This window comes from Marmota flaviventris, chromosome 10, assembly GCF_047511675.1.
Source record: "Marmota flaviventris isolate mMarFla1 chromosome 10, mMarFla1.hap1, whole genome shotgun sequence".
Classification (NCBI taxonomy): Eukaryota; Metazoa; Chordata; class Mammalia; order Rodentia; family Sciuridae; genus Marmota; species Marmota flaviventris.
Window position 1 is genome coordinate 35393120 of NC_092507.1, and position 27415 is coordinate 35420534.

At 36.7% G+C, this 27415-nt stretch overlaps 1 protein-coding gene across 5 annotated transcripts in view; it reads left to right on the forward strand.

The window, feature by feature from the left end:
- The window catches only part of Mast2 (microtubule associated serine/threonine kinase 2), a 193600-nt gene that overhangs the window by 11004 nt on the left and 155181 nt on the right, over nucleotides 1-27415 (forward strand). For all 5 annotated transcript variants that reach the window (XM_027936929.2, XM_027936928.3, XM_027936926.3 and 2 more), the window contains exons 2-3: nucleotides 15420-15567; nucleotides 19551-19693. In XM_027936929.2, the coding sequence (XP_027792730.2) occupies nucleotides 15420-15567; nucleotides 19551-19693 (291 nt within the window). The remainder of the gene's footprint in view (nucleotides 1-15419; nucleotides 15568-19550; nucleotides 19694-27415) is intronic.

Consider the following 27415-nt stretch of genomic DNA (forward strand, 5'->3'; position numbering starts at 1 on the left):
GCTTAATCATTTCCACCCATATTTCTTTCCCAGAACTAAGTTACAGGGCCATGCATAACTGCTAGAGGGCTGGAGAATGTCATATAGCTTATGCCCAGGAGGACAGAAAATCATGTTTGGTTAACATCTAGCTACTGCCTGCTATAGCCCTGAGACCCAAATGTAGTCCTTAGCTAGAATGATATAGATATCCTTTATTTTGGTTATAAATGGCCTAAAATTATAGTATCCTTTTATTCCTTCTAGGCCCATAGTTTTGGGTCACAACCATTTAGTGTGTGAGGAAAAGCCTTTTTTTTTTTTTTTTAATTTAATATTTTATTTTTAGTTATCGGCGGACACAACATCTTTGTTTGTATGTGGTGCTGAGGATCGAACCCGGGCCGCACGCATGCCATGCGAGCGCGCTACCACTTGAGCCACATCCCCAGCCCCGAGGAAAAGCCTTTTCCCAAGCATGCATGGTAGAAGATCTGAAAAGCTTGTTTCCCTCTGCCTGTGGTGGAAACTGATCTCTTGGAACCCCTACTGTCCTTCAGGCCTTGATGTGGAGAGAGCTGTCTTTAGATTCTCTCACTTTGTTAACCCAGCCATGTGGAAGAGGAAAAATGTCAAAAGTGATTCAAAAAGAAGCCAGAGAAGCCAGGTGACTGGGTCCCACCTGTTTTTACATTAATAAGCTCCTAAAAGGAAGTATGACCTAGAGAGCCTACCTTTATAAAAGTGTTTATTAGACTTTTAATTTTTTTAAGTTATGGTAAAATACATTTCGCCTGGAATTTACCATTTTGACATTTAGTACATTCAGAGGTTGTACATCCTTTACCACTATCCAGTTCCAGAACATTTTCATCACTCCAGAAAGAAATCTCCAGATTTATGGATTCTGTATATTTCCTATAAATGACCTATCATATGTGGACTTTCATGTCTGGCTTCTTTCACTTAATCATGTTTTGGGGATTAGTCTACATTGTAGCATTGTATTAGTACTTTATTCCTGTTTGTGGCTAATTAGTATTACATTTGATGTATGATATATTTGGTTTATTCATCAATTGATGCACATTATGTTTTTTCTGTTGTGGTTATTATGGGGTCGTTCTGCTATGAACATATGTGCACTAGTTTCTGTTTGACTATCTTTTTTATTTTGAGACAGGGTCTGATAAATTGTTTAGGGCCTCACTAAATTGCTGAAACTGGCCTTGAACTTGCAATCCTCTTGCCTCAGTCTCCTGAGTTGCTAGGGTTACAGGTATGTACCATTGCACCTGGTTTGGTAATTTTTTTATTTAAAAAAATTTTTTTTTGGTATGGGTATGGAACCCAGGGGTGCTTTACTGCTGAGCTACATCCCCAGTTCTTAATTAATTAACAAATTAATTAATTTCAAGATAGAGTACTTGCTAAGTTGCTGAGGTTCTCACCAAGTTTCCCAGGCTGGCCTCGAATTTGGGATCCTCTTACCTCAACCTCCTGAATTGCCAGGATTACAGGTGTGTCCCACTGTGCCCAGCCTTTATTTAACTTTTTAAAGGATTTCCAAACTATTTTTCACAGTGGTTACACCATTTTGGTATTCCCATCAGCAATATATGAGGGTTCTAATTTCTATGTCCTTGCTTCACTTGTCATTTTCTTTCTTTCTTTCTTTTTTTTTTTAAGAGAGAGAGAGAGAATTTTTTTAATATTTATTTTTTAGTTTTCGGCGGACACAACATCTTTGTTTGTATTTGGTGCTGAGGATCGAACCCGGGCCGCACGCATGCCAGGCGAGCGCGCTACCGCTTGAGCCACATCCCCAGCCCTTACTTGTCATTTTCTGTTTTTAAAAAATTATAGCTGTACTAGTGGATGTGAAGTGGTATTTCATTATCTTTTGATTATCATTTCCTTACTAGGTAATAATATTGAATATATTTTTATTTACTTATTGACCATTTGTATAGAAATGTTTATTCAAGTCTTTGCCTATTTTTAAACTAGGATTTTTTTTTTTTTGGTGGTGGTTGTTATTGAGTTGTAAGAGTTCTATATGCATTTTGGATAATAGATTTAGCAGGTAAATTATTTTCAATTATTTTCTTCATTTTTTATTCACCAATTTATCTTATATTTTCTCTCCTACTCACCCTCATCAATTTATTTTAGAGAACTAAGTTGGGATTTATGAACTTGGGATGAAGATTAAATTTATGTTTCTATACTTTTGGTGGCTTTATGATTTTGTGCTAAATATCTTAGTTTTTTCTGCTAAATTTTCTCTTTTATACATTGAAGCAAATGTTCCCTTTTATTACTCTAATGATGTTCTATTTCCTTTTCTTTCTTTCTTTTCTTTTTTTTTTTTTTTGTTACCAGGGCTTGAACTCAGGGCATTTAACCACTGAGCACATCTTCAGCCCTTTTTTATTTTTTGCTTTAAGACAGGGTCTTGCTAAGTGGTTTAGGGCCTCACTAAGTTGTTGAGGCTGGCTTTGAACTTGTGATCCCACTGGCTTTGGTGTTATATTTTCTAAGTGAAGTCTTTGAGTATCGTGAAAAAAAGTACTTGATCATGTATGCCTAAATACCTGTCTTATGTCTATATTCTTTCTCTCTCTCTCTATTTTTTTTTTTTTTGTGTGTGCTAGGGATTGAACCCAGGACCTCTGCTGCTAAGTTGTATTCTAAAACCATGTTTATAGAATTTTATTTTGCCCTGTGAAAAATTAAATTCTTATTTGGTAATCATTTCTGGCATTTTTAATTCTCCTCTTGTTAAAAATTATTTAATTATGAAACAGATTTACAGAAAAGTGCTTTAGACACTATATGCTAAAGCACTGCCTATGGTAACAGATCATTTGCAGTTTTGATTTAGAGATCTTTTTAAAAATCATTTTTTAATTATAGGTGGACACAATATCTTTATTTGTATATGGTGCTGGGGATCGAACCCAGTGCCTCACGCATAGGTAGGCGAGCACTCTACCTCTGAGCCACAGCCCCAACCCTAGAGACATTTTAAAAGAAGTAAAATGTTAGAGGTCCTATTAGCATCCTTTCTCAAGAGGAAACAAGTGCTCTAAAGATGGTTTGCATTAAATATTTTATTGGGGGAGGGGAGAGAGACCTTTTTTACTACAGATATTTTTCCATAAGCAAGATGAAATAGAATTTGTTTTTAAATTATATGTCATACTGTATGAATCCTTTTATTTTATCTTTTTTTCTCTTGACATTGTTTTTGAGAATTATGTGTCATAGATGTGCAAACATTTTCTGTAAAGGATCAAATAATAAATATTTTAGACTTTGTCATACTGTATTTGTCACTGATACTCTATTATAGTGTGATAATATCCAAAGGCAGTATGTAAAGAATGAATTTGAATTGGCTGTGTTCCAGTAAGTTTATGCATAGAACTAAAATTGGAATTTCATATAGTTTTCATATTCTTCATATCAATAATAATATTTCATGAAATTTGTTTTCAACCACTTAAAAACAAACTATTTTTACCTTCCTGGCTGGATATAACTTATCACCAGTGGAATTTGACTTGTCAGTTGTAGTTTGACAACCTCAATCAATGTTAATACATTTAGATCAATTTCATTAATCATTAACTATTATGGAGCATTATTTTGAATAAATGACAATTTATCTGTTTTTATAGTAATGGGCTCTTAGGTTATTTCCATCTTTTCTACTATAGTGCTGCAGTAAATATTTCCTTATGCATATCTCCTTGTGTACATGTGCAAGAGTTTCTCTTGCTAGGTGTATTGTCAGATACTTTCTGAAGTGATTTGTGCCAGTTTGTATTTTGATCCGCGATATTTCCCTATGTTCTTGTCAACTCTTGTTATCAGGTCAAGAAGAAGAACTTTGTCAGTCATCAGAAACTCCTCTTTCTGTGCCTCATCCCATCACAGCTCCTTCCCTTTAAAAGTAATTATTACCTTGACTTAAAAAGTGATCACTATCTTGCACTTCTTTATATTTTGGAATATAGTTAGAATATCCATGCATTATTCATCTGCTTTATTTTTTGTCATTAAACTTTTGCTAATATTTCAATAGCATATTAGTGTTTTAAATAAATTTCCCTTTTTGCTAGTAAGATTCAGAATCCTTTCATTTAAGCTGGGCATGGTGGCCCATGTCTCTAATCCCAGTGGCTCAGGAGGCTGAGGCAGGATCATTGTGTTCAAAAGCCAACCGTAGCCACTTAGTGAGGCCCTAAGCTACTCAGTGAGACCCTTTTTCTAAATAAAGTACAAAAAAATGGGCTGGGGATATGGCTCAGTGGTTGAATGCCCCTGGGTTCAGTCCCTAATACCAAAACAAACAGAATTCTTTCATTTATTTGTTATTTGTTTATTTGGATTTTTTGTCTTCTGTGACTTGTTCATGTGCTTCAAGGTTTTCTTTTTCCATCTGTTTTTTTTTTTAATTTTTTTTTTTATTTATTGATATGTGATGCTGAGGATCGAACCCAGTGCCTCACACGTGCCAGGCGAGCACTCTGCCACTGAGCCACCACCCCAGCCCTCCATCTGTTTTTAATTGATCATTGGGAGTTCTTTATTAGTGTCATTTAAATATAAAGAAAAAGCAGAATTTGAAATTAGAATTGAAACTTGTAGTAGCTTAGTAGGTTTGGATTTGAAATGAGGAAAGGAATGTTTATTTTGTAGTGCTGGTTAAATCAAGATTGAAAATGTCTTGTTTGAGCACAGGCCTGTAATCCCAGTGGGTGGGGAGGCTGAGGCAGGAATATCACGAGTTTAAAGCCAGTCTGGGCAATTTAGCAAGGCCCCAAGCAATTTAGTGAGATCCTATCTTAAAATAAAAATGAAAAAGGGATGGGGATGAAGCTCAGTGATTGAGCGTCCCTGGGTTCAATCCCTGCCCCCCCCCCCAAAAGCCTTGTTTGTATTGAATCTTTACCAAACATTTTTGTTTTTTATTGTGCCTGTTCTTTGTCTCCGCTGTAAATTTATTTTTTTTATTATTTTAAAAAATATTTGTTTCTCAGTTTTAGGTGGACACAATATCTTTATTTCATTTTTATATGGTGCTGAGAATCGAACCCAGTGCCTCACGCACATCAGGCGAGCACGCTACCACTTGAGCCACATCCCAGCCCCTCCACTGTAAATTTATATGTCAGAATATCTCTTACTTTTTTAGCAGAACATATATTTTTATGATTCTTCCTTTCCTTTTTTAAAGCTTTTTATTGTAAAAATATAAGAAGTACAGAAAAGTACCAAAAACAGATATATGACTTAGTGGATCATAAGATAAACATACCTTTAGAATCCCTAACCAGGTCAAGAAGAACTTTGTCAGTCATTCAGAAACTCCTCTCTCTGTGCCTCATCACATCACAGCTCCTTCTTCCCTTTAAAAGTAATTATTACCTTGACTTAAAAAGTGATCACTATCTTGCACTTCTTTATATTTTGGAATATAGTTAGAGTATCCATGCATTATTCATTTGCTTTATTATCCATTAAATATGCATCAGTTTCCGGTGGCAATACTGTTACCTCCAATAATGTTTACTGAAAACTGCTAATTTGTTAATATGCTGTTGACATTCTTTCTCTACCCACATTTTGTGGTTGACCTATATCTATATTGTCAGATTATACAGCCATTATAAATTATATGTTCTCCTTTTTAATGTACATTTATTCTTGTTTAAAAATTTTTTTTTTTGTAGTTTTAAGTGGACAGAATGCCTTTATTTTATTTGTTTATTTTTATGTGGTGCTGAGAATCGAACCTAGTGCCTCACACATGCTAGGCTAGCACTTTGCAACTGAGCTACAGCCCCAACCCCATTTATTTTTAATTCTACAAATAATTATATAATTCTAATTAGTATATTGATGTGTCTGTAGTGACTTTTTTTCCTACTTTAGGCACTCCTTCCCCCCAGAAACTGGAAGTACATGCATGTGCCTTGACACTTGCCTTATTTTGTTCCTTTGAATGAGTCATACTTTAATGTTCTGTGTGCCTTGTGATTTTTGTTGAAAATTGGACATTTGAATATTGGTAACTTTGGAAATCAGCTTCTCCCCATTTACTTTTCTGGTTTCTGCTGATTGTTGAAGGCTGTAGTAATCTATGTAATGCATTTTCCCAATCTTTTTCATATTTGGTCATTAAAATTTGTTTTTTTTTGGTCATGTTTAGATTTTCTTGATCACCAGGAGCTGGCCAAACACACATGTGCACGTGCATGTGCACATGCGCATGCGTACACACACACAGACACACAAACTTCTGCCAGTCTTATAGATTTGCTTTTTGCTGGGATTTTACTTCAATACTTAGCCAGATTTGCATACTTGATCCTGAAGAGCAGTCTGAAAGATTAAGGTCTTTTTAGGTCTTTCCTGAATGTATAGTTTGCCGGAATATGCACAAGACTTTCTAAATTATATAGAATATTCAGGTATTTTTGATTGCTCTATTTTTCCAAAGAAGTTCTTTTCTGTTCTTGCAGACATTAAGTGGTCTGTTTTATGTCTCAGTTATAATCTTTTGCTCCAGATGGCTTTGGGTGTTTGGATTACCTTTCAGTGTTTTCACTTTGATCAGGTTCTCAGGTATAATGAGAAGACCACCTTGATCTTTAGATAGGTCCCCTAGACAAGTTAAAACAAACCCAAACTGCTGGACATGGTGACACACATCTGTAATCCCAGTGGTTTGGGAGGCTGAGGCAGGAGGATCGCAAGTTCAAAGTCAACCACAGCAATTTAGCGAGGCCCCATTGAGACCTGTCTCTAAATACCATATTAAAATAAAGGGCTGGGAATGTTGCTCAGTGGTTAAGCACCCCTGGGTTCGATCCCTGGTACCAAAAACAAAACAAAACCCCCCCAACAAAACGAAACAAAAAATCCATAAACTCATTTATGTTCAGAACCAGGGACCAGGGTCCCACACTCAGAGCATCATGCCAAGGAGGAGCAAATTAAAAATCCCACAAAGCTTCTCTATTAAGTTGACATTTTTTTTCTTTTTTGAGATTACACTATATTGCCCAGGCTGCCTTGTATTTTCAATCCTCTTGCCTCTGCCTCCCAAGTAGTTGGTTGTAGACAAATACCGCTCTGCTGGGCTTTTAAAATTGACTTCTTAATTCACCTTACTCTCGATTACTTGTAAACCTTGGTTCTGATAGTTCTGCTTGTTTTTTGGTGTTTTTGTGGGAAGATGAGAATTTGGAACTGTAGTATACCATTTTGCTGGTGTTATCTCTGGTTTTTTTTAAAATAAATAAATAAATAAATATATATTTTAGTTGTAGATGGGCACAGTACCTTTATTTTATTTTTAATGTTTTTATGTGGTGCTGAGGATCAAACCTAGTGCCTCACACTAGGCTAGTGCTTACCCCTAAGCCACAACTCCAGCCCCTCTGGTTTTATTTTAATTTTTACTTCCTTAATAATGAATAATGTTGAGGATAGTTTCATATATTCATTTGCTATACTTTATTGAATTGTCTACTCAATCTTTTGTGGCATGTTTTTATTGGCTTGTTTCTTTTTTTATTATTGGCTTGTGAGAGATGTATATTTACTGACTGACTGTCATTTACCAGGCATGTTTTGAAAACATTTTGTCCTTGTTTTTTATTTGTTTTCTTTTTTAAGCCTTTTTTGAAGAGTAGAAGTTTTAAAATTTGCAGATGTTTAATTTATATAGTCATTATATTTAAAATTGTGTGTTATGTCCTAAGAATTTTACCTACCTCAAAGTTAAATTTCTTTTAAATATATGTATGTATATGTTGTGGATGGACACAATACCTTTATTTTATTTATTTTTATGTGTCATTGAGGATCAAACCCAGTGCCTCACACTTGCTAGGCAAGCACTTCACCACTGAGCTACAACCCCAGCCCAGAGTTAAATATTTTTTTAAAAATTTTCTTTAGAAAGTTTTATACTTTTAAGTTTTCTTTATAATCCATTTAGAGTAATTTTTGCATGTTGTGCTGATATGCTTGAAGTATGGGTCAAGGTTCATTTATTTTGCATGTGGATATCATGCAGAGGCTTTTTGATATGGCTTAAGAGAATGGACTTTGATAAATGTGGTGGAGTTTGACTCTTGGCAGGGTAGGTTTTGCCACAGGTGTAGAGTTCTCTTTACCAATTGGATTGCTAGTCATATGGGAAAAGTCAGCTTCCAATGAGAGTTAACCCATTTTTTTCAACCTGACAAGTTTTTAATGTGTATACTCCTATTTTCATCTGTGAATCTTTTGCCTACTTGGAATCCTATCCTTGATAGCATAATGTAAGTATACTGCTAGGCTTGTGGGTAAAATTAGTCTGAGATTTGGAGGAGGGAGATGGTTCTGAGCCAATGGGTGGGAAAGTCTGTGAGAACTATGTACAGCAATAGGAAAAATATCCACAATTCAGTAGTATTGAGTTAAAAGAGAAAGAAGTAAACTCTAAGAGTTGGAAGGAACATGGAGAGATTATGTAGTCTAGGAATTTAATTTTTTAAAGCATGAAATTTACATGGTATATAATAGACACATTATTACTACAACAGAGAAATACAGGCTATATATAATTCCTGGCTTGCTAGCTCTAATTCCACCTTTAAAAAAAAATCTCACTTCAGAAAGAATGTTACCAAATGGGTATGTGGCACATGCCTGTAATCCTAGCAATTTGGGAGGCCAAGGCAGGAGGATTGCTGGTTCAAAGCCAGCCTCGGCAACTTAGAGAGGCCCTGAACAACTTAGTGAGACTTGTCTCAAAAAATAAAAAGGGCTGGGGATGTAGCTCAGCCATTAAGTGCCTCTGGGTTCAATCCCTAGTTAACTCTCCCTGCAAATAAAAAGAATGTTATCATACAAGTGAATTGACTTTTGTAGGATTTACTCCAAATCTGCTGTATTAATATATTTGGGCTACTATCACAAAATTCCATAAACTGGGTAGCTTATAAACAATATAAATTTATTACTTATAATTTTAGAGGCTGATAAATCCAAGATCAAGGTGCTGACAAATTTGGTCTCTGGTGAGGACAACTTTCTCTTACGCAGATAGTGCCTTCTCTCCTGGGCCTCATTTGTAAGGGCTCTAATCTCATTCATGAAGCTGTGATCACATGACCTAATCACTTCCCAGAGTCTCCGTAGGGGTTAGGATTTCAATAAATGAATTTTAAGGAGACTAAGCATTTAGATCATAGCACTTACATTCATTTAATTTGGAAAGTAAACCAGTTGCAAACTTGAATACTTGATTATCAATTTCAAATAATTTGTGGCTGATTTCTCACAGTTGATCAACTTCTGTATGGTGGCATCATATAGCAAGTTGTTGATTTAGTCTTGTTGCTCTCAAACTTTGGTGTGCTTCAGAATCACCTGGATGGCTTGTTGAAACAGATTTTTGGACTCTCCACTGGAATTTTAAAAAAAATTATTTATTTTTTAGTTGTAGTTGAACATAATACCTTTATTTTATTTATTTTTATGGGGTGCTTAGGATCAAACCCAGGGCCCTGCATGCACTAGGCGAGTGCTCTACTGCTGAGCCACAACCCCAGCCCCTCCACTGAAATTTTTGATTTAGTAGATCTGGGATGAGGATTGAGAACAAGTTCAAGCTGGTTTTGGGACCACACTTTTAGAATCACTGTTTTAGACAAGAAGAGAATTATTCATGTTTCCTTTCTTTTGTACTAAACATTTATAGTTCCCCTAAGGGTTGTTAGAAAACTGCTGTAATTTATAGGTTTGCTAATATTTACTATTGCTATAGCAGTGTTTTATTTGTAAACTTGTTTTTCCTTCTGTATTCTCTTGCTGCTAAGCATACCACCCCAGCCAGAAAACTGAAAGTCACTCTTGTTGCCTTTTTCTCCTTAACTCTATTTTAAGAATCATTTGGGGGCTGGGGCTACAGCTCAGTGGTAAAGCGCTTGCCTTGCATGTATGAGGCACTGGGTTCAATCCTCAGCACCACATAAAAATAAATAAAGATATTGTGTGTCAATCTACAACTTAAAAAATATTAAAAAAAGAATAATTTGACTACAGAAATGATAGAAAACAATATAATCTAATTTAAGCAGAAAAGAAGAGCTTCTTATAAGTGTACAATAGTATCCCATTGAACAACAAAACCTGTAGATTTGCTGGACCTCATAAGGGATTAGAAATGTAGAAAACTTTAAGAAATAAGGGTGGAGGTTAGTAAGGAAGTTCTTCTCATGCTTCTTTTCTTTCTCTAGGGCTACATGTGGTTTGGTCTTACTTGCTTTGTTTTCTAGTCCTGTCCTTTGATTACTTCGAAGTAAATTCAGTAATGCTCTGCTATTTTAAAAAGTTCAGTCTAGGGCTGGGGTCATGGCTCAGTGGTGGAGCACTTGTCTAGTATGTGTGAGGCACAGGGCTCGATTCTCAGCACCACATAAAAATAAATAAAGATCCATTGACAATTAACAAAATACTTATTTTAAAAAAGTTCAGTCTAGGGGGCTGGAGTTACAGCTCAGTGGTAGAGCTGCTTGCCTAGCATGTGTGAGGCACTGAGTTTGATCCTCAGCACCACATAAAAATAAATAAATAAATATAAGGAATTGTGTTAATCTACAACTAAAAACAAACAAACAAAAATTTAAAAAGCTTCAGTCTGGGGCTGGGGCTGTAGCTCAGTGGTAAAGCGCTTGCCTTGCATATGTGAGGCACTGGGTTCGATCTTCAGCACCACATAAAAATAAATATACTGTGTGTTTATCTACAACTAAATACATATTTAAAAAAAAGCTTCAGTCTAGTTGAGTATAAGAAGCAAGATGCAAAAGAGTTCATTTTGAGTGATTACATTCATATCAAGTTTTTGGACTTTGTATAATTATTTATGCTGTTAAAAGTCTGAGATCCTGGGCTGGGGATGTGGTTCAAGTGGTAATGCGCTCGCCTGGCATGCGTAGGGCACTGGTCGATCCTCAGCACCATATAAAAATAAAATAAAGATGTTGTGTCCACTGAAAACTAAGAAAAAAAAAGTCTGAGATCTCCTGGGGTGTGGGGGGGATCAGGGATAGTGATTAGAAGAAAGCACAAGGGGGCTTTTTGGGATGCTGATTATATCTTTCTTTTAATATTTGAAAAGATATATAAATATATACATATGTATTTAGATATTGATGGACCTTTATTTATTTACTTACATATGGTACTGAGAATTGAACCCAGTGCCTCACACATGCCAGACAAGTGCTCAACCATTGAGCCATAATCCTAGCCTTTTCTTTTAATCTTGATGCTGGTTACATGGGTATGTTCCCTTTGTGAAAATTCACTGAGTTTATGCTTAGGTATGTGTATATCTGTGCAACGAGTAATATACTTTCAGCAAAAGTTAAAAAGACAGCCTAGCTTTAAAGTTAAATTTCTTATCTAATTTAAATTTTCTTCCCTTTGCCAGGTTTTGACAGAAGAGATTAGGAATAAGAAAGGTCATGATCCATTCTTTCATTTTTTTCTTCCCTCTGTTTTCTGGCTTCTTTTCTTTGGTATGTCCCAATAGGGACTAGAGAGATTGAAAAGGATATATTTTTTTCTTAATTGGTGCCGACTGAGTCCTCTCTTGGTTGTTCGTTCTTCTTTGGTGAAGACTGATTGGATGCCTGCCGCACTGTATAGATGATGCTGGTTCTTTCTTGTAGCTCAGTTGTAAGTTCTTCTGGGATGAAACTTTTCCCTCTCCACACTGCTTTCATACAGCATATCCACTCTAGTTTGGTGTCTTCCAAGACCTCTTTACTTCCCTCTACCAGGCAGTGAGAGAGCAGCTCTCTGTTGTGGGTTACCAGTGTTGTTGCCTAAACCCAGTTTCCTTCCATGGTTTCTCATTGATTCATAGGAATTATTTCAACCTTGACACACCAAGTGGTAGAAGTATATGTTGCTCTCTTGCTATATTTTGCCTCATTAACTACTGTTTCCAATTTACCTTTATCACTGCTTACTTCCACTATAGTTGCCTAGACACGTGGGAGACTTTGATGATTCAGTGTTTCAACTTTACCTTTATCCTTTTATCCATGTTTTGTGCTTGAACATTGGTAAATTATGTTCTGGATGGTCACCACCAACCAATATTCAGATTTTCTCATGTTTATGAACTCGTGAATCAACATATGACCTTAGAGATTTTCTTCTCTTTCATCTTGTCTTAGAGAAGTGGACATTTTCCCATTTTTTCCTTTGTGGCTTTTTGTATTCCGTGGTGCTGGTTACTTGAGTCTTCCTTTCTCCCTTTCTGTCCTTCCCTTCTTTCTTTTTCTTCCTTTGGATTGAACTCAGTGGCCTCTTGGTTGTTAGGTAGGTGCTATACCCCAGTCCTGAATCTTCTTTTTCAAATGCTGGATGACATAGGTATCAATTGTTTCTTAGAATTCTTATTTTGTCCCTATAATATCTAGTAATGCACTCACTACTTATCTGTTTGTTATAGCTTCTGTAACAGTCCATCTTATGTTCCTATAACAAAATACCCAAGCCTGGGAACTTTATAAAAAAGAGGTTTATTTAACTTACTGTTTTGGAGATCTAGGTTCATCTGCTTATTCTGTTGAGGGCTTTTTGCCTACATTAAAGTATAATGGAGAAAGAAAGAAAATCTTAAATAACAAAGGAAAACATTTGTCACATACTAAGGAACCTTAACAAGAGTGACTGGCTTATCAGAAAAATGGAAGCCAGAAAGCAGTAGGATGGCATATGTAAAATACTAAATGGGGGAGGGGGGTTATCCAAAAAGAATCTGATATCCAGCAAAACTATCTTTCAACAATGGAGGCAAAAAAAAAAAAAAACCATTCCCAGACAAAGATGGAGAGAATCTATTGCTAGCACAGCACCATACAAGAAATAATTTAAAAAAGAAAAAGAAAGAAAGGAAAAGAAATTTCAGAGAGTAACCCAAATCCAAACCAAAAAAAAAAACAAAGAAAGAAATTACTTACGTAAAAATGAAAGTATCAGTTTCCTCATTTTATCCAAACTGGTTTAAAAGGCAAATGCAATGTGAACAGTCATTATAAAAGTACATTGTAAGGCTTATACAAAGACATAATTTACATGGAAGTAACAGCAAAACCTAGTGGGTATGGAAGGAAGCTACATGAAATAATGTTTCCATATATTAATAGAATTAGAACTATCTTATTTTAAAATATAATGTTAAATTAAAAAAAAATAAAGTATAATGGAGGGCTTCATGGTGGGAATACATGTGAGAGGGAGATCACATAGTGAAATAGGAAGCCAGAGAGTTTTAGGGGCCAGGCTTGCTCTTTTTATAGCAACTCACTCTTGAGGGAACTAACCAGGTTCCTTGTAGAACTACATTAGTCCTTCTTTATGGCAGGAGTACTCCCAAGGACCTAATTACTGCCCACTAGCCCCCCAACTCTTAAAGGTTCCACTGCTTCTCAGCATAGCCACATTGAAGATCAAGCTTCCATCATGTGAACCTTTGGGGAGCAAACCATATCCAAACCACAGTAGCTACCTTCCTGGAGATGTGCCTCATTTGTCTAATTTTTCTACCAGTTAATACTGTTAATAAGGTAGGATTTCCCTTTAAAACATCCATATCTTGATGGTGTTGTATATTGTTTACTGAGTGAGGAGGAAAAGGCATTGGGGTGCAGTGGATGAACAAGACTAAAATGAGGCAAAAGGGAAACTGTCAGTGTTTCATATTGTCTCTATCTTCTCCATAGTATTTTTATACTTTTTTGTTTGAAAACATATTGGCTTTTATTATAGGCATCTGAATAAAGCTCTAAGTTTTCATTTAGGACTAATTGAATGTTAGTGGTATTTCTAACTTTGCATAATAGGTAAAGGAAGGCCTGCTATTTGATGATTTATTTAAAAACTAAACCCATTGGGCTGGGGTTGTGGCTCAGTGGTAGAGTGCTCACCTAGCATGTGTGAGGCGCTGGGTTTGATCCTCAGCACCACAAATAAAAATAAATAAAGTAAAGGTATGTGTCCAACTACTTCTAAAAAATAAATATTAAAAAAAAAAACACAGGGGCTGGGATGTGGCTCAAGTGGTAGCGCACTTGCCTGGCATGCATGAGGCACTGGGTTTGACCCTTAGCACCACATAAAAATAAAATAAAGATTGGGCTGGGGATGTGGCTCAAGCTGTAGTGTGCTCGCATTTGGCATGCGTGCGGCCCGGGTTCGATCCTCAGCACCACATACAAATAAAGATGTTGTGTCCGCCGAAAACTAAAAAATAAAATATTAAAAAGAAAAATTCTCTCTCTCTCATTTAAAAAAAAAAAGATATTATGTCCACCTAAAACTAACTAACTAACTAACTAAATAAATAAACCACACACAAAAAACTAAACCCAGATGTCGTGGCCTGTGCCTGTAGTCCCAGCTACTTGGGAGGCTGAAGCTGGAGGATTGCTTGAGTCCAGGCCATCTTAGGCAACATAGTAAGATCCTGTCAAAAACAACAACAATAACAAACACCAAAAAACTTTTCTTTTCTGGATATGGGAAGAGTGTGATTAAAAGAAGAAAAGTAAGTAGATAAATATAATTAGAAGTTTTATGTCATTTTGTGAGCCTTCTCTATTTTTCCTTTGTCATTTCATAATCAGTATCCCTTGTCCCAGTGGCTTGGGAGGCTGAGGCAGGAAGACTGTAAGGTCAAGGCTGGCCCTAACCAAGCAACTTAGTGAGTCCCTATCTTTTTTTTTTTTTTTTTGAGAGAGAGAGAGAGAATTTTTTAAAAAATATTTATTTTTCAGTTTTCGGTGGACACAACATCTTTATTTTATTTTTATGTGGTGCTGAGGATCGAACCCAGTGCCCCATGCATGCCAGGCGAGCGCGTTACAGCTTGAGCCACATCCGCAGCCCTCCTATATTTTTTTTAATATATATTTTTTAGTTGTAGATGGACACATCTTCCTTCCTTCCTTCCTTCCCTCCCTCCGTCCCTTGAACCCAGTGCCTTACACATGCAAGGTAGGTGCTCTACCACTGAACTATAGCCCTAGCCCCTGAGACCCTATCTTAAAAAAAAAATAAATATATAAGGGCTGGGGATGTGACTCAGTGGTTAAGTGCCCCTAGGTTCAATCCCTGGTTAAAAAAAAAAAAGAAAAGAAAAGAAAAGAAAAAATTCCATGTCCTTGTATAGCATACCAGGCTTTTATTAAGGGAACTATGTTTCCGGCTTTAGCTATTGAGTGGGAAATATAAAATACTGACACTTTTTAACTAATGAATGTTGTAGAGATGTTCAGTGTAAAGTTCTTATACTTCAGGAAAGTGACTAAAAACCTATAATGTTTTACTCTTTTTTTTTTTTTCCTTTGAAGGATGTTGTAACTGGACTTAGTCCCCTGCTCTTCAGGAAGCTCAGTAATCCTGACATCTTTTCATCTACTGGAAAAGCTAAACTCCAGCGACAACTTAGTCAGGATGACTGTAAGTTGAGGAGAGGAAGTCTGACCAGTTCTCTGTCAGGTAAATATCTGATTTTGTCTGAATGTGGGAGACTGAGTGGTAGAGATCATGTTTTACATGCATAAGGCCCTGGGTTTAAACCCCACAACAACAACCAGAAAATGAAAGCAAACAAAAACCAACAATAACAACAAAATAAACAAAAAGAAATGTGGGACTTTGTTGTTAATATTTAAAGTTGTATCAACTGAGCATTTTGACAGCCTCTTCTTTGCTAGTCTTGTATGGAACACTCCTAGGTAAGACTGTTTTCTCTCCTTATATCTTCTTCATGGACTCTAAATGCTAACCACCTGAACTGATAGGTATTTCTTGGTTCACCAGTGCTTCTGGCTATATTCCCCCTCAATCTGATTTCTCTCTCCTCTTATGTAGATTTCACATCTCTTTTCTCCTTTTGATTTTCTTTTTCTCTCCATTCACCAAACCTAAGTCCATATGCTTCCCAATATTCTTCAATGAAAAGGCAATTAAAAAATTCAAGGGAAAAAATGTACAAAGAAATTTTGGTCTAAATAGAAGGCAATTAAAATTTTAGTATTAACAGAATATGAAAAAAGGAGAGTCTATACTTTGACCATAGCTAAAAATGTTAAATAGAGAAGAAAATGTAATCCTATCATATTCCTTTGTTTAATAGTAAACAATTTTCAGTTTCTATTTCTTTCAGTTCATTTCAGGGTTATTCCTTTGGTTTTATTTTCTCACTCTTGTATTGAAATTTTTACTTTGCCAATTATCTATATAGACAATTCTTGTTTCTGTTCTATAGAATTTTCATCTTTTAGAGATGTGATTATCTTCTAATTGACCCTGAGTGAATGGATTTTTGAATTAAAATTTTAAAAAGTTTATTATTATTTGGATTAAATCTTTTTCCTTTGATCATCTAACAACCAGAGTCCAGTCTTTTACTCTGAAATACTAAATCCCTTCTATCCTGTAATTATGTGACTACTAGCTTATATACTGTGGAAATGGAGTTGGGTTTGACTCTTTTGTCTATAGAATTTGCATATAATCTGATTTCAGCATTGTGTCTTGCTTTATGCCTTCTTAGGTATTTTCATTTCTGAGTACTGAACCTAAGATTTTGCAGAACAAACTAACACCCCTCTTTTTAAAAAAAATTTTTTTTAGTTGTTGACAGACATAATATAATACCTTTATTTATTGTTTTTATGTAGTGCTGAGAATTGAACCCAGTGCCTCACCCATGCAAGGCAAATGCTATACCAACTCAGCTACAACCCTAGTCCCAATACCCCTCTTAACTACAGCCTCCCCTATGCTTATTAAAGCTTGTATCTTTCCAGTTTCATTGGTTCTGATCTATTTATTTTAGATCCTCCTTTCCAAAAGAAAACAAAATATGAAAACAAAACTAAAACAACCACTCTTCAAAATATATGTATTTTATTTGTTTATAAAATTGTTTTGTTTTGGGGGAGAGGCATCCAGGCCTCATGTGTGCTACACAAATGCTCTACCACTGAGCTATAACCACAGCCCTTTTAAAAAATAATTTCACCTCTAAATAGTCAGTTTCTGTCTATCTGTTTTGGTATAACCTGGAGGACAAAAGATAAAAGCATGTGCTCACTATGCTACTTTTTTTTTTTTTTTTAGTATTGGGGCTAGAACCCAGGTCCTCATTCATGCTAAGCACACCCTCTTCCACTGAGCTACACCCTCAACCCTCACTCTGCTATCTTTAATTGGAAATGTTTTATGCAATAACCTCTTGAATTATTCTAAGAATAGTAATTAGGATTTTTAAGATTTTCTTTTTTTCTGTATTGTTTTACTAAAAGGCTAGTTTTGTTTGTACATAATATTTCTTTTATTTTATGTTTTTTTTTTCCCCTCAAATTCTTGGCAGTTGGGGCTGGGGTTGTAGCTCAGTGGTACAGTGCTTGCCTAACATGTGTGAAGCACTGGGTTTGATCCTTAGCACCACATAAAAAATAAATAATATAATGTTGTTAATATGAAAAAAAATTCTTGTCAGTCTTTGTCATTTGTGTTTCAAGTTCTTACTCCTCTGTGCTCAAATTGGGTTCTACTAAAGTTGTATGAACCTTTTTATCTAGCAGGCTCTTATTTTGAAGAGGGATATGATGATGCTAGCCTTTTATGTGTGGGTAGGATGAGTCAACAAACTAGCTTTCCTTTAGAATATATAGGTGATGAGTTGGCAGGTTGTTTATAGGATTGTGTAATATTTGCAAAATGAAGTTCAGAAGGCAGGTATGCAGGCTTTACTATAGATTTGTGAAAATTTTGAGTTGAGAACTATTATCATTATTATTATTTTAAATATTTTTTAGTTGTGGATGGACACAATATCTTTATTTTATTCATTGTTATGTGGTGCTGAGGATCGAACCCAGTGCCTCACATATGCAAGGCAGACACTCTACCACTGAGCTATAGCCCCATCCCCTTCATCATTATTTTTTTGATGCTGCAGATTGAACCAAGGGCCTTGTGCATACCAGGCGAGTGCTGTACCACTGAGTGACATCCAGCCCTAATATTATGATTTCTTGTGGGAATTTTATGAAAAGGCTTCCCAGTAAAGGGTACATTTGAAAGGAGACTTGAAAGATAACTAGATTTTTAAAAAATGTATCACATTTTTTTGATTAAAAAGTAAAACAGGGCTGGGCTTGTGGCTCAGTGGTAGATCACTTGCCTAGCATGTGTGAGGCACTGGGTTCAATTCTCAGCACCACATATAAATAAATGAATAAAATAAAGGTTCATCAGCATCTAAAAAAAAGTAAAACAGACTCATTTTTAAAAAAAATTTGAGTATAAAAACATGTATCAGGGCTGGGGATGTGGCTCAAGCGGTAGCGCGCTTGCCTGGCATGCTCGCAGCGCGGGGTTTGATCCTCAGCACCACATACAAATAAAGATGTTGTGTCCATCGAAAACTAAAAAATAAAATATTAAAAAAAAACAAGGAAAAAAAAACATGTATCATGACAAAGTGACGTTCTTAGTCTTTCTCCTGCATCTTAGTTGTTTTTGTTTAGTTTTTGCCAAATTGCTGACAAATGAGTTATCTCATATTTTGTTTGTAGCAAAAACAAGAAAACTGTAAATAACTAGGATTTTGCTGGCACAGGAAGATTTAAGTGAATTAGGTGGTTAAAATTAAGCCAATTGAAAGTACTGGGCATAATGTTGAAGCTGAATGAGTGAATGGGTGTGAAAAAGAGTGGAAGGAGATGAGGCCAGGAAGAAATCTTGATCTATGGGTTTTTTTTTTATGATGTTAATTCTTTAAATAATTAATTCTTTGGCTTAATTCTTTAAATAGTAGAGAGCCAACAGAAGTTTTTAGGGAAGGAAATGATACCACTACATTTATTTTGGTTAGACCACTAGCAGCAGTGCGAAGAATGTTGTGAAGAAAGGGTGAAAGTGGCAAGTTAGCTGGCAAGTTCCTGAGGTTCTAGACACTTAGTCTTTTTTTTAAAACAGTCTTTACAGGTGACTTTCATGTAATTTTCAGTGAGATTAAGGCAGTCAGTAAATTGGATTGAGCACATGGAGTCTTCTAAGTGAGTCTTCTGCTCTCTAGCAGTGTTTCTCTTTTGAATCCCAAGGCTAGACTTATTTAGGAAAATTTGTCTGTATCACTCATGTTGCACTGAGTTAGTGAGAAACCAAGTAGATTGGAAGAGATTGGAAAACTCCCATACTGATGGTTAGGTATATATCAAGGTAGGAGGTTGGCATGGTATTGAATATTACTGAAAACAGTCAGTTCATTTCAGTGTCCTACTTGGAATTCTCACTACCACCAAGACATTTGGACATTTTAATGCACTATAGATTATAAAATGGGTAAGGAAGACTTTACTTTGTATTAATATGATTTTATCCACTTGACATCATTGCATCTGTGTTTTTTCATTTATTTAATCAATAAATAATTACATATATATTTTTTGACCCTTGGTTTGAAGGTAAGCAGCTGCTCCCTTTGTCCAGCAGTGTACACAGCAGCGTGGGACAGGTGACTTGGCAATCTTCAGGAGAAGCATCAAACCTGGTTCGAATGAGAAATCAGTCCCTTGGACAGTCTGCCCCTTCTCTTACTGCTGGCTTGGTAAGTGATAGTAAGGATGTTGGCTTTTTTTGGGAACAAACCCTTGAGCCTCATTTGTCATTGCTACATATTATTCTCGTTTTTAGGATTTAGGTAATTTCTCAAAGTGAAGTATAGAACAAGATTAGAATTTTCATTGAATATATTCTGTTGACTCTCTCAGGCTGTCACTGTCACAGGTACTAATTAGTGAGCATCAAGGAAAAGATTCAGTATGGTTGTAATGTTAATGAATACATTTCCTGGGAAAGAACTTTTTTTTTTTTTAATAGAAATGATTCTAAATTTTGTGACATTGTGTTGCTTTTCTATACAACTCTGTGGTATACATATTTAATACATGATAGGGAACATCTTTGAAATACAGTGGGTACTTAAATATACATTAGATGAAAGAATGAGACTTTTCTTCTTCACCTGGATTTTATGTGATAAGCAGGGCATGTATGATAGTCTGGGCATGCTGTTTTCTGCCTGTCCTTGTAAGTCATACCATTTTACCTTCAGTGGTTCTGCCTGACTATCTAAGGCACCCATTAATTTTCTGCCAGTCTCATACCCTTCCCTCTGACATTTAGAATAGGTATAATAATAATTTTCAAGGTACAATAGCAAACTTGCTCCCATTAAAATGTAATCTAATCTATACTTTAGAATTATCAGCCTTTTGTCTTCCATGAAATAGAAAGTTTTACCCATTTGTTCATCCTGGAAGAGGGGATGTGCCGCAGTCTGGCTGGGCACAATCAGGAGCCACTTGTCAAAAGAAACTAACTTTATTTTTAGAACCACACACGCCAAACAAAACAGCCTCTCAGGAAAAACCCTCAGAGCCTCAACTGCCACCACCGGCTTTCCACAAGCCTCTCTCTCCCACACAAGCTTCTCTCCACCTCCCACAATCCTCCTGCTCTTGAGGCCGATTGGCTGGGTCACGTGGGCAGAGCCAAAAAAGTCCCCCAGTGAGCAGCTCCGTGGTCTGAAAGGGCAGGGAAACAGCCCAATGAGCATCACCGCAGAGGAGCCAATCAGCTAGATGTTGCTGGGGCCGCTGTGAGCCAATCATCAGCCGGCAGCTGGAAGTTTGCTGGCAGCTGGAAGTTTGCTGGGGCCCCTTCGGCTGTGGCTCTCAACATCTCCCCCTCTCTGTTTAAACAACAAGCATGTGGCTTAGGGACCGTGCCTGCCTTAGGTTGTCCAACAGTACATATGGTCCTTTGGTACCATTGCAATTGGATCTTACCCGTCACTGACTACCGGTCCAGTATACAGCCACACCTGTGGAGAGGTCTTTGTACCAGCGGGGGGGTGAGGTTCTTTGCCTCACCTCTGTTGGCCCCCAAATTTTAGCTGGACGATCATGACAAGCAGAAGGGAGGAAGATACACCAAGCCAATTGACGGCTCCTTTTGGAAAAATTGTACCACCAATGACATCATCAGCAAAAATACCCCAACACTACCACAAGTCGCTGCACCAACAGATAGTTCACAATGCATACAGGTGAGCTCACAATGTGTCCAGGCAAGTTCTGCAAGCAGTTCAGTGATGGCTATGGTAGAAGCTGTAGATTGGTTTTATCTTTGACTTCACCAGCACTGGGATGAAGATAGGAATTCTGGCAATAATGGCTAAAGAAAAAATTATGTAACATTACAGAAGGCACTAAAAGAAAACAATTTTCTTAACAATTTACATTGTCTTTAAGAGAATTATTAAATATAATGAAAAGGAAAGGTGAAAGTAAACAAACAGATCTGTTAACCTTTTTTTTTGTTTACATATTAAAACAATCCTCAACAGTTGTTTACCCAATTTAAATTAAACCATATAAATCACGTGAAAAAAAAAATATTTGGATCCATTTTATCATGAGCGCTCATCATATATGATATATGGACATACGTACATTCAAACATATAACACAAAACACAAGTGTGCACACATAATAGAATACATACAACACATAACATAATAGTAAAGGCCTTATAACTTTTTACAGGTGAAATCTCCATTGCAATGTTTAAAAACTCTATAGTCAAAAAATAGAACAGATCAGCAAAACATTAACCTAGGTCTGTATGAGCTCAAAAAACAAAATAGAACTTCATGATATGGCAAAGGGCAATAATAAAATAGATATTGAAAAAAGCATCCTGGTTCTGTTGCAGATGTAAGAATAGCCAAACTGGAGTTTTGGATATCAGTTGTTATGGATTTGAGCCAAATCATCTTCTTTTTGGTCTGTAGAAATCGCTTTAGTTAATCTTTCTGGAATCCAAATCGGCTGCTGTTCTCCCTGTGGAAACACATAAACAGACCCCCGACTCCAGACAATCACTGGGTCAGGACCTTGGTTAATCTCTCTGGAATCCAAATCGGCTGCTGTTCTCCCTGTGGAAACACACAAACAGACCCCCGACTCCAGACAATTACTGGGTCAGGACCTTTCCATTGTCCTGTTAGAATATCCTTCCAAAGTACCTTGGGCTTATGCACATTTTTTGGACACATATGCCTTTCCGCAGCACTAAGTCCTGATGAATCCAAATTTAAAAAGTTTAGAGTAAAAAGGGTTATTTTAAGTTTATCTTTGGGGAATATATACCCCTTCCCAATTCCTTCTTTTTGCTTTAATAAGTACATTTTAATAGTTTGATGAGCTCTTTCAACTATGCCTTGTCCCTGTGGATTGTATGGGATTCCTGTTATATGAGTAATGCCAAATGTTGAGCAAAATTGTTTAAAAGAGGTAGAAGTATAACCAGGGGCATTATCTGTTTTTAACTGTTTTGGAACACCCACAGTGGCAAAATTTTGTAAGCAATGAGCTATAACATCTTTAGTTTTTTCTCCGGCATGAAGGGAGCCCATCAAAAATCCAGAAGAAGTATCAACTGTAACATGCAAATATTTTAATTTTCCAAATTCTGGGAAGTGTGTGACGTCCATCTGCCAAATATGGTTAGGTATCAATCCTCTAGGATTGACTCCAAGATTAACTTGTGGTAAAAAGGTCACACAATTTTGACATTGTTTTATTATTTGTCTAGCTTGTTCCTTAGTTATTTTAAAACGCTTTTGTAAAGTATTAGCATTGACATGGAACTTTTTATGAAAATTTATAGCTTCTTCTAGTGTAGAGAAAATATGTATGTCATGTGTAGTTTTCTCTGCTAAATCATTGCCCAAACTAAGGGCTCCAGGCAATCCTGTATGTGCCCTGATATGTCCTATAAAGAATGGATCTTTTCTGTCCCAGATTAGACTTTGTATAGTGGAAAGCAAAGAGAAAACAGTAGAAGAAAGGGAAATCCTACCAGCATCTTCAAGAGATACTATAGCATTAACTACATACTGACTATCAGAAAATAAATTAAATACAGAATCTTTAAACATCACAAAAGCTTGTAAAACTGCATTAAGATCTACCTTTTGAGCTGATTGTTTGGGTACTAAAAATGTAAAAGTTTGATCAGGGGTAACTACTGCTGCTGTACCATTATTTGACCCATCAGTGAATATATTTGGAGCATTCATGATAGGTGTTTTTCTTGTCATTTTTGGAAAAATTACAGGATGCAATGACCAAAAAGACAATAAAGGATTAGATGGTAAGTGGTTATCAAATGAAACATTAGATGATTATTGCCCAAGTATTTAACTCATTAGCTAACTCATCAATTTGATTCATAGTATATGGAGTAATAATTTTATTGGGAGAAATTCAAACACTCCCTTTGCTGCTTTTATTCCTTTGAGTATTAATTGTCCTACAGCCTCAGGATACCTAGTAAGAATAGTGTTAGGAGAATAAGATAAATGTATCCACAATAATGGACCTTCTTGCCAAAATACTCCTGTAGGAATATTTTTTGTTGGTAGTACAATAAATAATAAAGGCAAACTTATATCAATTCTATCCAAATGCATATTTTCCATATATGTTTCAATGATTTTTAATGCCTTTCTTGCTTCAGGCGTTAACATTCGGGGTGAATTTGGATCTGATGGACCTTTTAGGATATCAAATAAAGGTCCCAACTCTCCTGTTGGTATACCTAAATAAGGCCTTATCCAATTTATGTCTCCTAATAACTTTTGAAAGTCATTAAGTGATTTGAGTTGATCTACTCGTATTTGAATTTTTGGTGGACGGACCATGGTTGAGGATAATAGAACTCCTAAATAATTAATTGGAAAATTTAATTGTACTTTATCTATTGCTATCTCTAGATTATAATTTTTTTAATAAGTTTGTAAGTGTGGCATAACATTCTAGCAATGTGTTTTTATCTTTGTGTGCTAATAATACATCATCCATATAGTGAAATATTTGTAGTTCAGGATTTTGATTTCTAAGTGGCTGGATTGCTTTGTTAACATAAATTTGACACATAGTTGGGCTGTTAGCCATCCCTTGAGGGAGTACTTTCCATTCATATCTCTGATCAGGACCTTCATGATTCAGTGCAGGGATAGTAAATGCAAAACGTGGACTATCATCAGGATGAATTGGAATTGAAAAAAAACAATCTTTAATATCTATAACTAAAACATACCAGGTTTTTGGCAAAGCAGACAACTGAGGAATCCCTGATTGAGCAGGTCCCATAATAACCATCTCATTATTAATGGCTCTTAAATCTTGCAATAATCTCCATTTACCAGATTTCTTTTTGATGACAAAAATGGGAGTATTATGGGGAGATACAGAAGGTTGTATATGTCCTTCCGCTAATTGTTGTTTGACCAGGTCATGGGCTGCTTGTATCTTTTCTTTAGTCAGGGGCCACTGAGGAACCCATACTGGTCTTTCTGATTTCCAAGTAATTTTTATTGTCTCAGTGGCCCTTTCTGAAAATCCAACCCATGTCTGTCTGTTCCTTGATCTATTTGTGTTGGTGCTGCTATACCTTGTTCTTGTTTTTGTAATCTTTTTCCTTTCCTAAAGCCTTGTCTAGTCATAATAGTGGGTGCATTTTGGTTGATGTTATTTGTTAGTGTCAAACCTAATTGATCTAGGACATCTCGTCCCCATAAATTTACGGGAAGATGATCCAATACATATGGCTGTATAGTTCCTTCACATCCTTCAGGATCCTTCCAATCTAATACCATTGCACTTCTATGGGGATTAGTTGCCACTCCTAGGCCTCGAAGCGTTTGAGTGGCTTGTTGTAATGGCCAATGTTTTGGCCATTCTTGACGAGAGATGATGCTAAGGTCTGCACCTGTATCCAGTAGTCCATTAAATTCATGTCCTTGAATATTTAGTTTTAGCATGGGGCGAGAATCTAAATTTAAAGAAAGCATAGCCCAATCTACACCTGTGGAGCCTAATCCCTTGGAACCTCTTTCTACAGTACGACTGGAAAATTTATCATGTAGGCTGGGTATTATTAGTAACTGTGCTATTCTATCTCCTGGTGAAATTACTGATATACCCTTTGGAGAACTGGCTATAATTTTTATTTCACCTTCATAATCGGGATCAATTACCCCAGGACTTATCATAAGTCCTTTTAGAGTAGAAGAGCTGCGTCCCAATAATAAGCCTACTGTTCCTTTGGGAAGAGGTCCTTTCACCCCTGTGGGAATGATTTGATCTCCCATCTCTGGAGTTAGTACTGCTCTGGCGGAGGCGCAGATGTCCAACCCTGCGCTCCCTCTGGTTTGTCTGATGAGGGATCTGATGGACAATGTGTCCTGGGCACTACCCTGATGGGGTTGCTGGGTTCCTCCAGTGCTCCGTATATTTGTGGTTTTGGGCCCCGGAGCATTGGGCCCCCCTGTCCATTTTTTGGCAATGGAGCCCGATGCATTTCTCCACGATATCGTGGATAAACTCCTGGTCCTTGTTCGTTTTTTGATAATGGAGTACCCTCTATGGTGGTTTGAGAACGGCATTCATTAGCCCAATGTCTCCCTCTACGGCATCGTGGGCAAATACCTGGTATTTTACTCCTTTGATACCTAGTTTTGTTAAACCCTCCTCCAATGGGGCAATTCCTTTTAAAATGTCCTGTTTGTTCACAATTGTAGCATGTTCTTGGCCTGGCATCTAAAGCCTGTTTTACTGCAGCTGCCACAATTTGCCCTTGTTCATTAATGTCTCTGGTATCTAAAGCCTGTTTTACTGCAGCTGCCACGACTTGCTCTTGTTCATTAATGTCTCTACATAATTTAATATATGTGTTTAAATCTTCATGTTTCCATGGTCTAATGATATCTCTGCACCAATGATTCGCTTGCTCATAAGCCAGGTGTTTTAGTAATGGCATTGCTTGTTCTGTATTCCCAAAAACTCTGGTAGCTGTTTGAATAAGCCTATCTACAAATTCAGCATAAGGTTCATTAGCTCCTTGTATTACCTTAGATAATTGACCTTGTAAACCTCCATGTCCTTGTAAAGTCTTCCATGCCTTAATTGCATCTACAGCAATTTGTGCATATACACCAGGATCATATGCAATTTGTTGCTGCTGATCCTCATGAGGTCCCTTTCCTAACAACATATCTAGATTTCTCTGAGGATAACCAGCTGCTGCATTTCGCCTAGCCGTCTCCTTGCAAAATTCCTCATTGGCAACCTTCCATAACAGGTATTGTCCTCCATTTAGCACAGCTTTACACATATTAGCCCAATCTGCTGGCGTCATGTTCAAGTTGTTAATGGATTCGACCATACTTACAGTGAAGGGTGCTTGAGGACCATAGGTTGTTACAGCCTCTTTTAGCTGCTTCACTGTTTTGAAATTTAAAACTTGGTAAAATCGCTGCCCTCCTGCCTCAAATACAGGGCATGTTAATATTTGAGATCTTGTCTCAGGATCCCAACTATCAACTGCGGGGGTTGGGGGCCTCCCAGCATATGGAGGTGGCGCTGTTGGTTGGACACTTACGCCCTCTGGTGATAGAAAGGTGTTAGTAGCAGTCTCCTGTAGAGGTGGTGCTGTTGGTTGGACACTTACACCCTCTGGTGATAGAAAGGTGTTAGTAGCAGTCTCCTGTTGTAACTTTCCCCCTGATGGCTTTTTCTGTTTTACACTTTCTTTCTGTCTGACTAGCTTGAGAGGCCTTCTCTTTTACTTGAATCTTTTCCTCTGTCTGACTAACTTGAGAGACCTTCTCTTTTACTTGAATCATTATGTCTTCTCCTTCCTCTACCATTGTCTGAACTGAAGGCTTTGGACTAAGCAAACAAGATACGAACGTCCACAATGGCAATGTGCCAACTGGCAGAGTCCCTGGGCTTTTCTTTTCTATTCTTTTTAAATCTTCACCATGATGGTTCCATTGTGATATATTTAACAACTCCTCCTTAAAAAGCCATGGGCTACATTTTTGTATTGTATCAACGTATGCCCTGATTGTTCTTGATTTTACTGAGATGCCTCCTTCCTCTAACAATTTACTTAACACTCTTTCAGTTTGTTTTTTACTAATTTCTGATCCCGTATTTCTACTATAATACAACCCAACAAGATGACGCCAAACAAAACCGAGACAGAATGAAATAAAAAGGGAACAACAAAAAGTCATTATAGCCTTTCTATCCTCCTGACATGTGCATCCGTCCTTTCTCCCTATCTGTTCCTCAGACGTAAATAGTTTTTCCTCAGATGTGAGCGGTTTTTCTTCCGTCTCACTCATCTCCAGGGACAGGCAACTTAAAACAAAAGTGAAGCAAAATAAAAGAGGAATCTTAAAATGGCTACC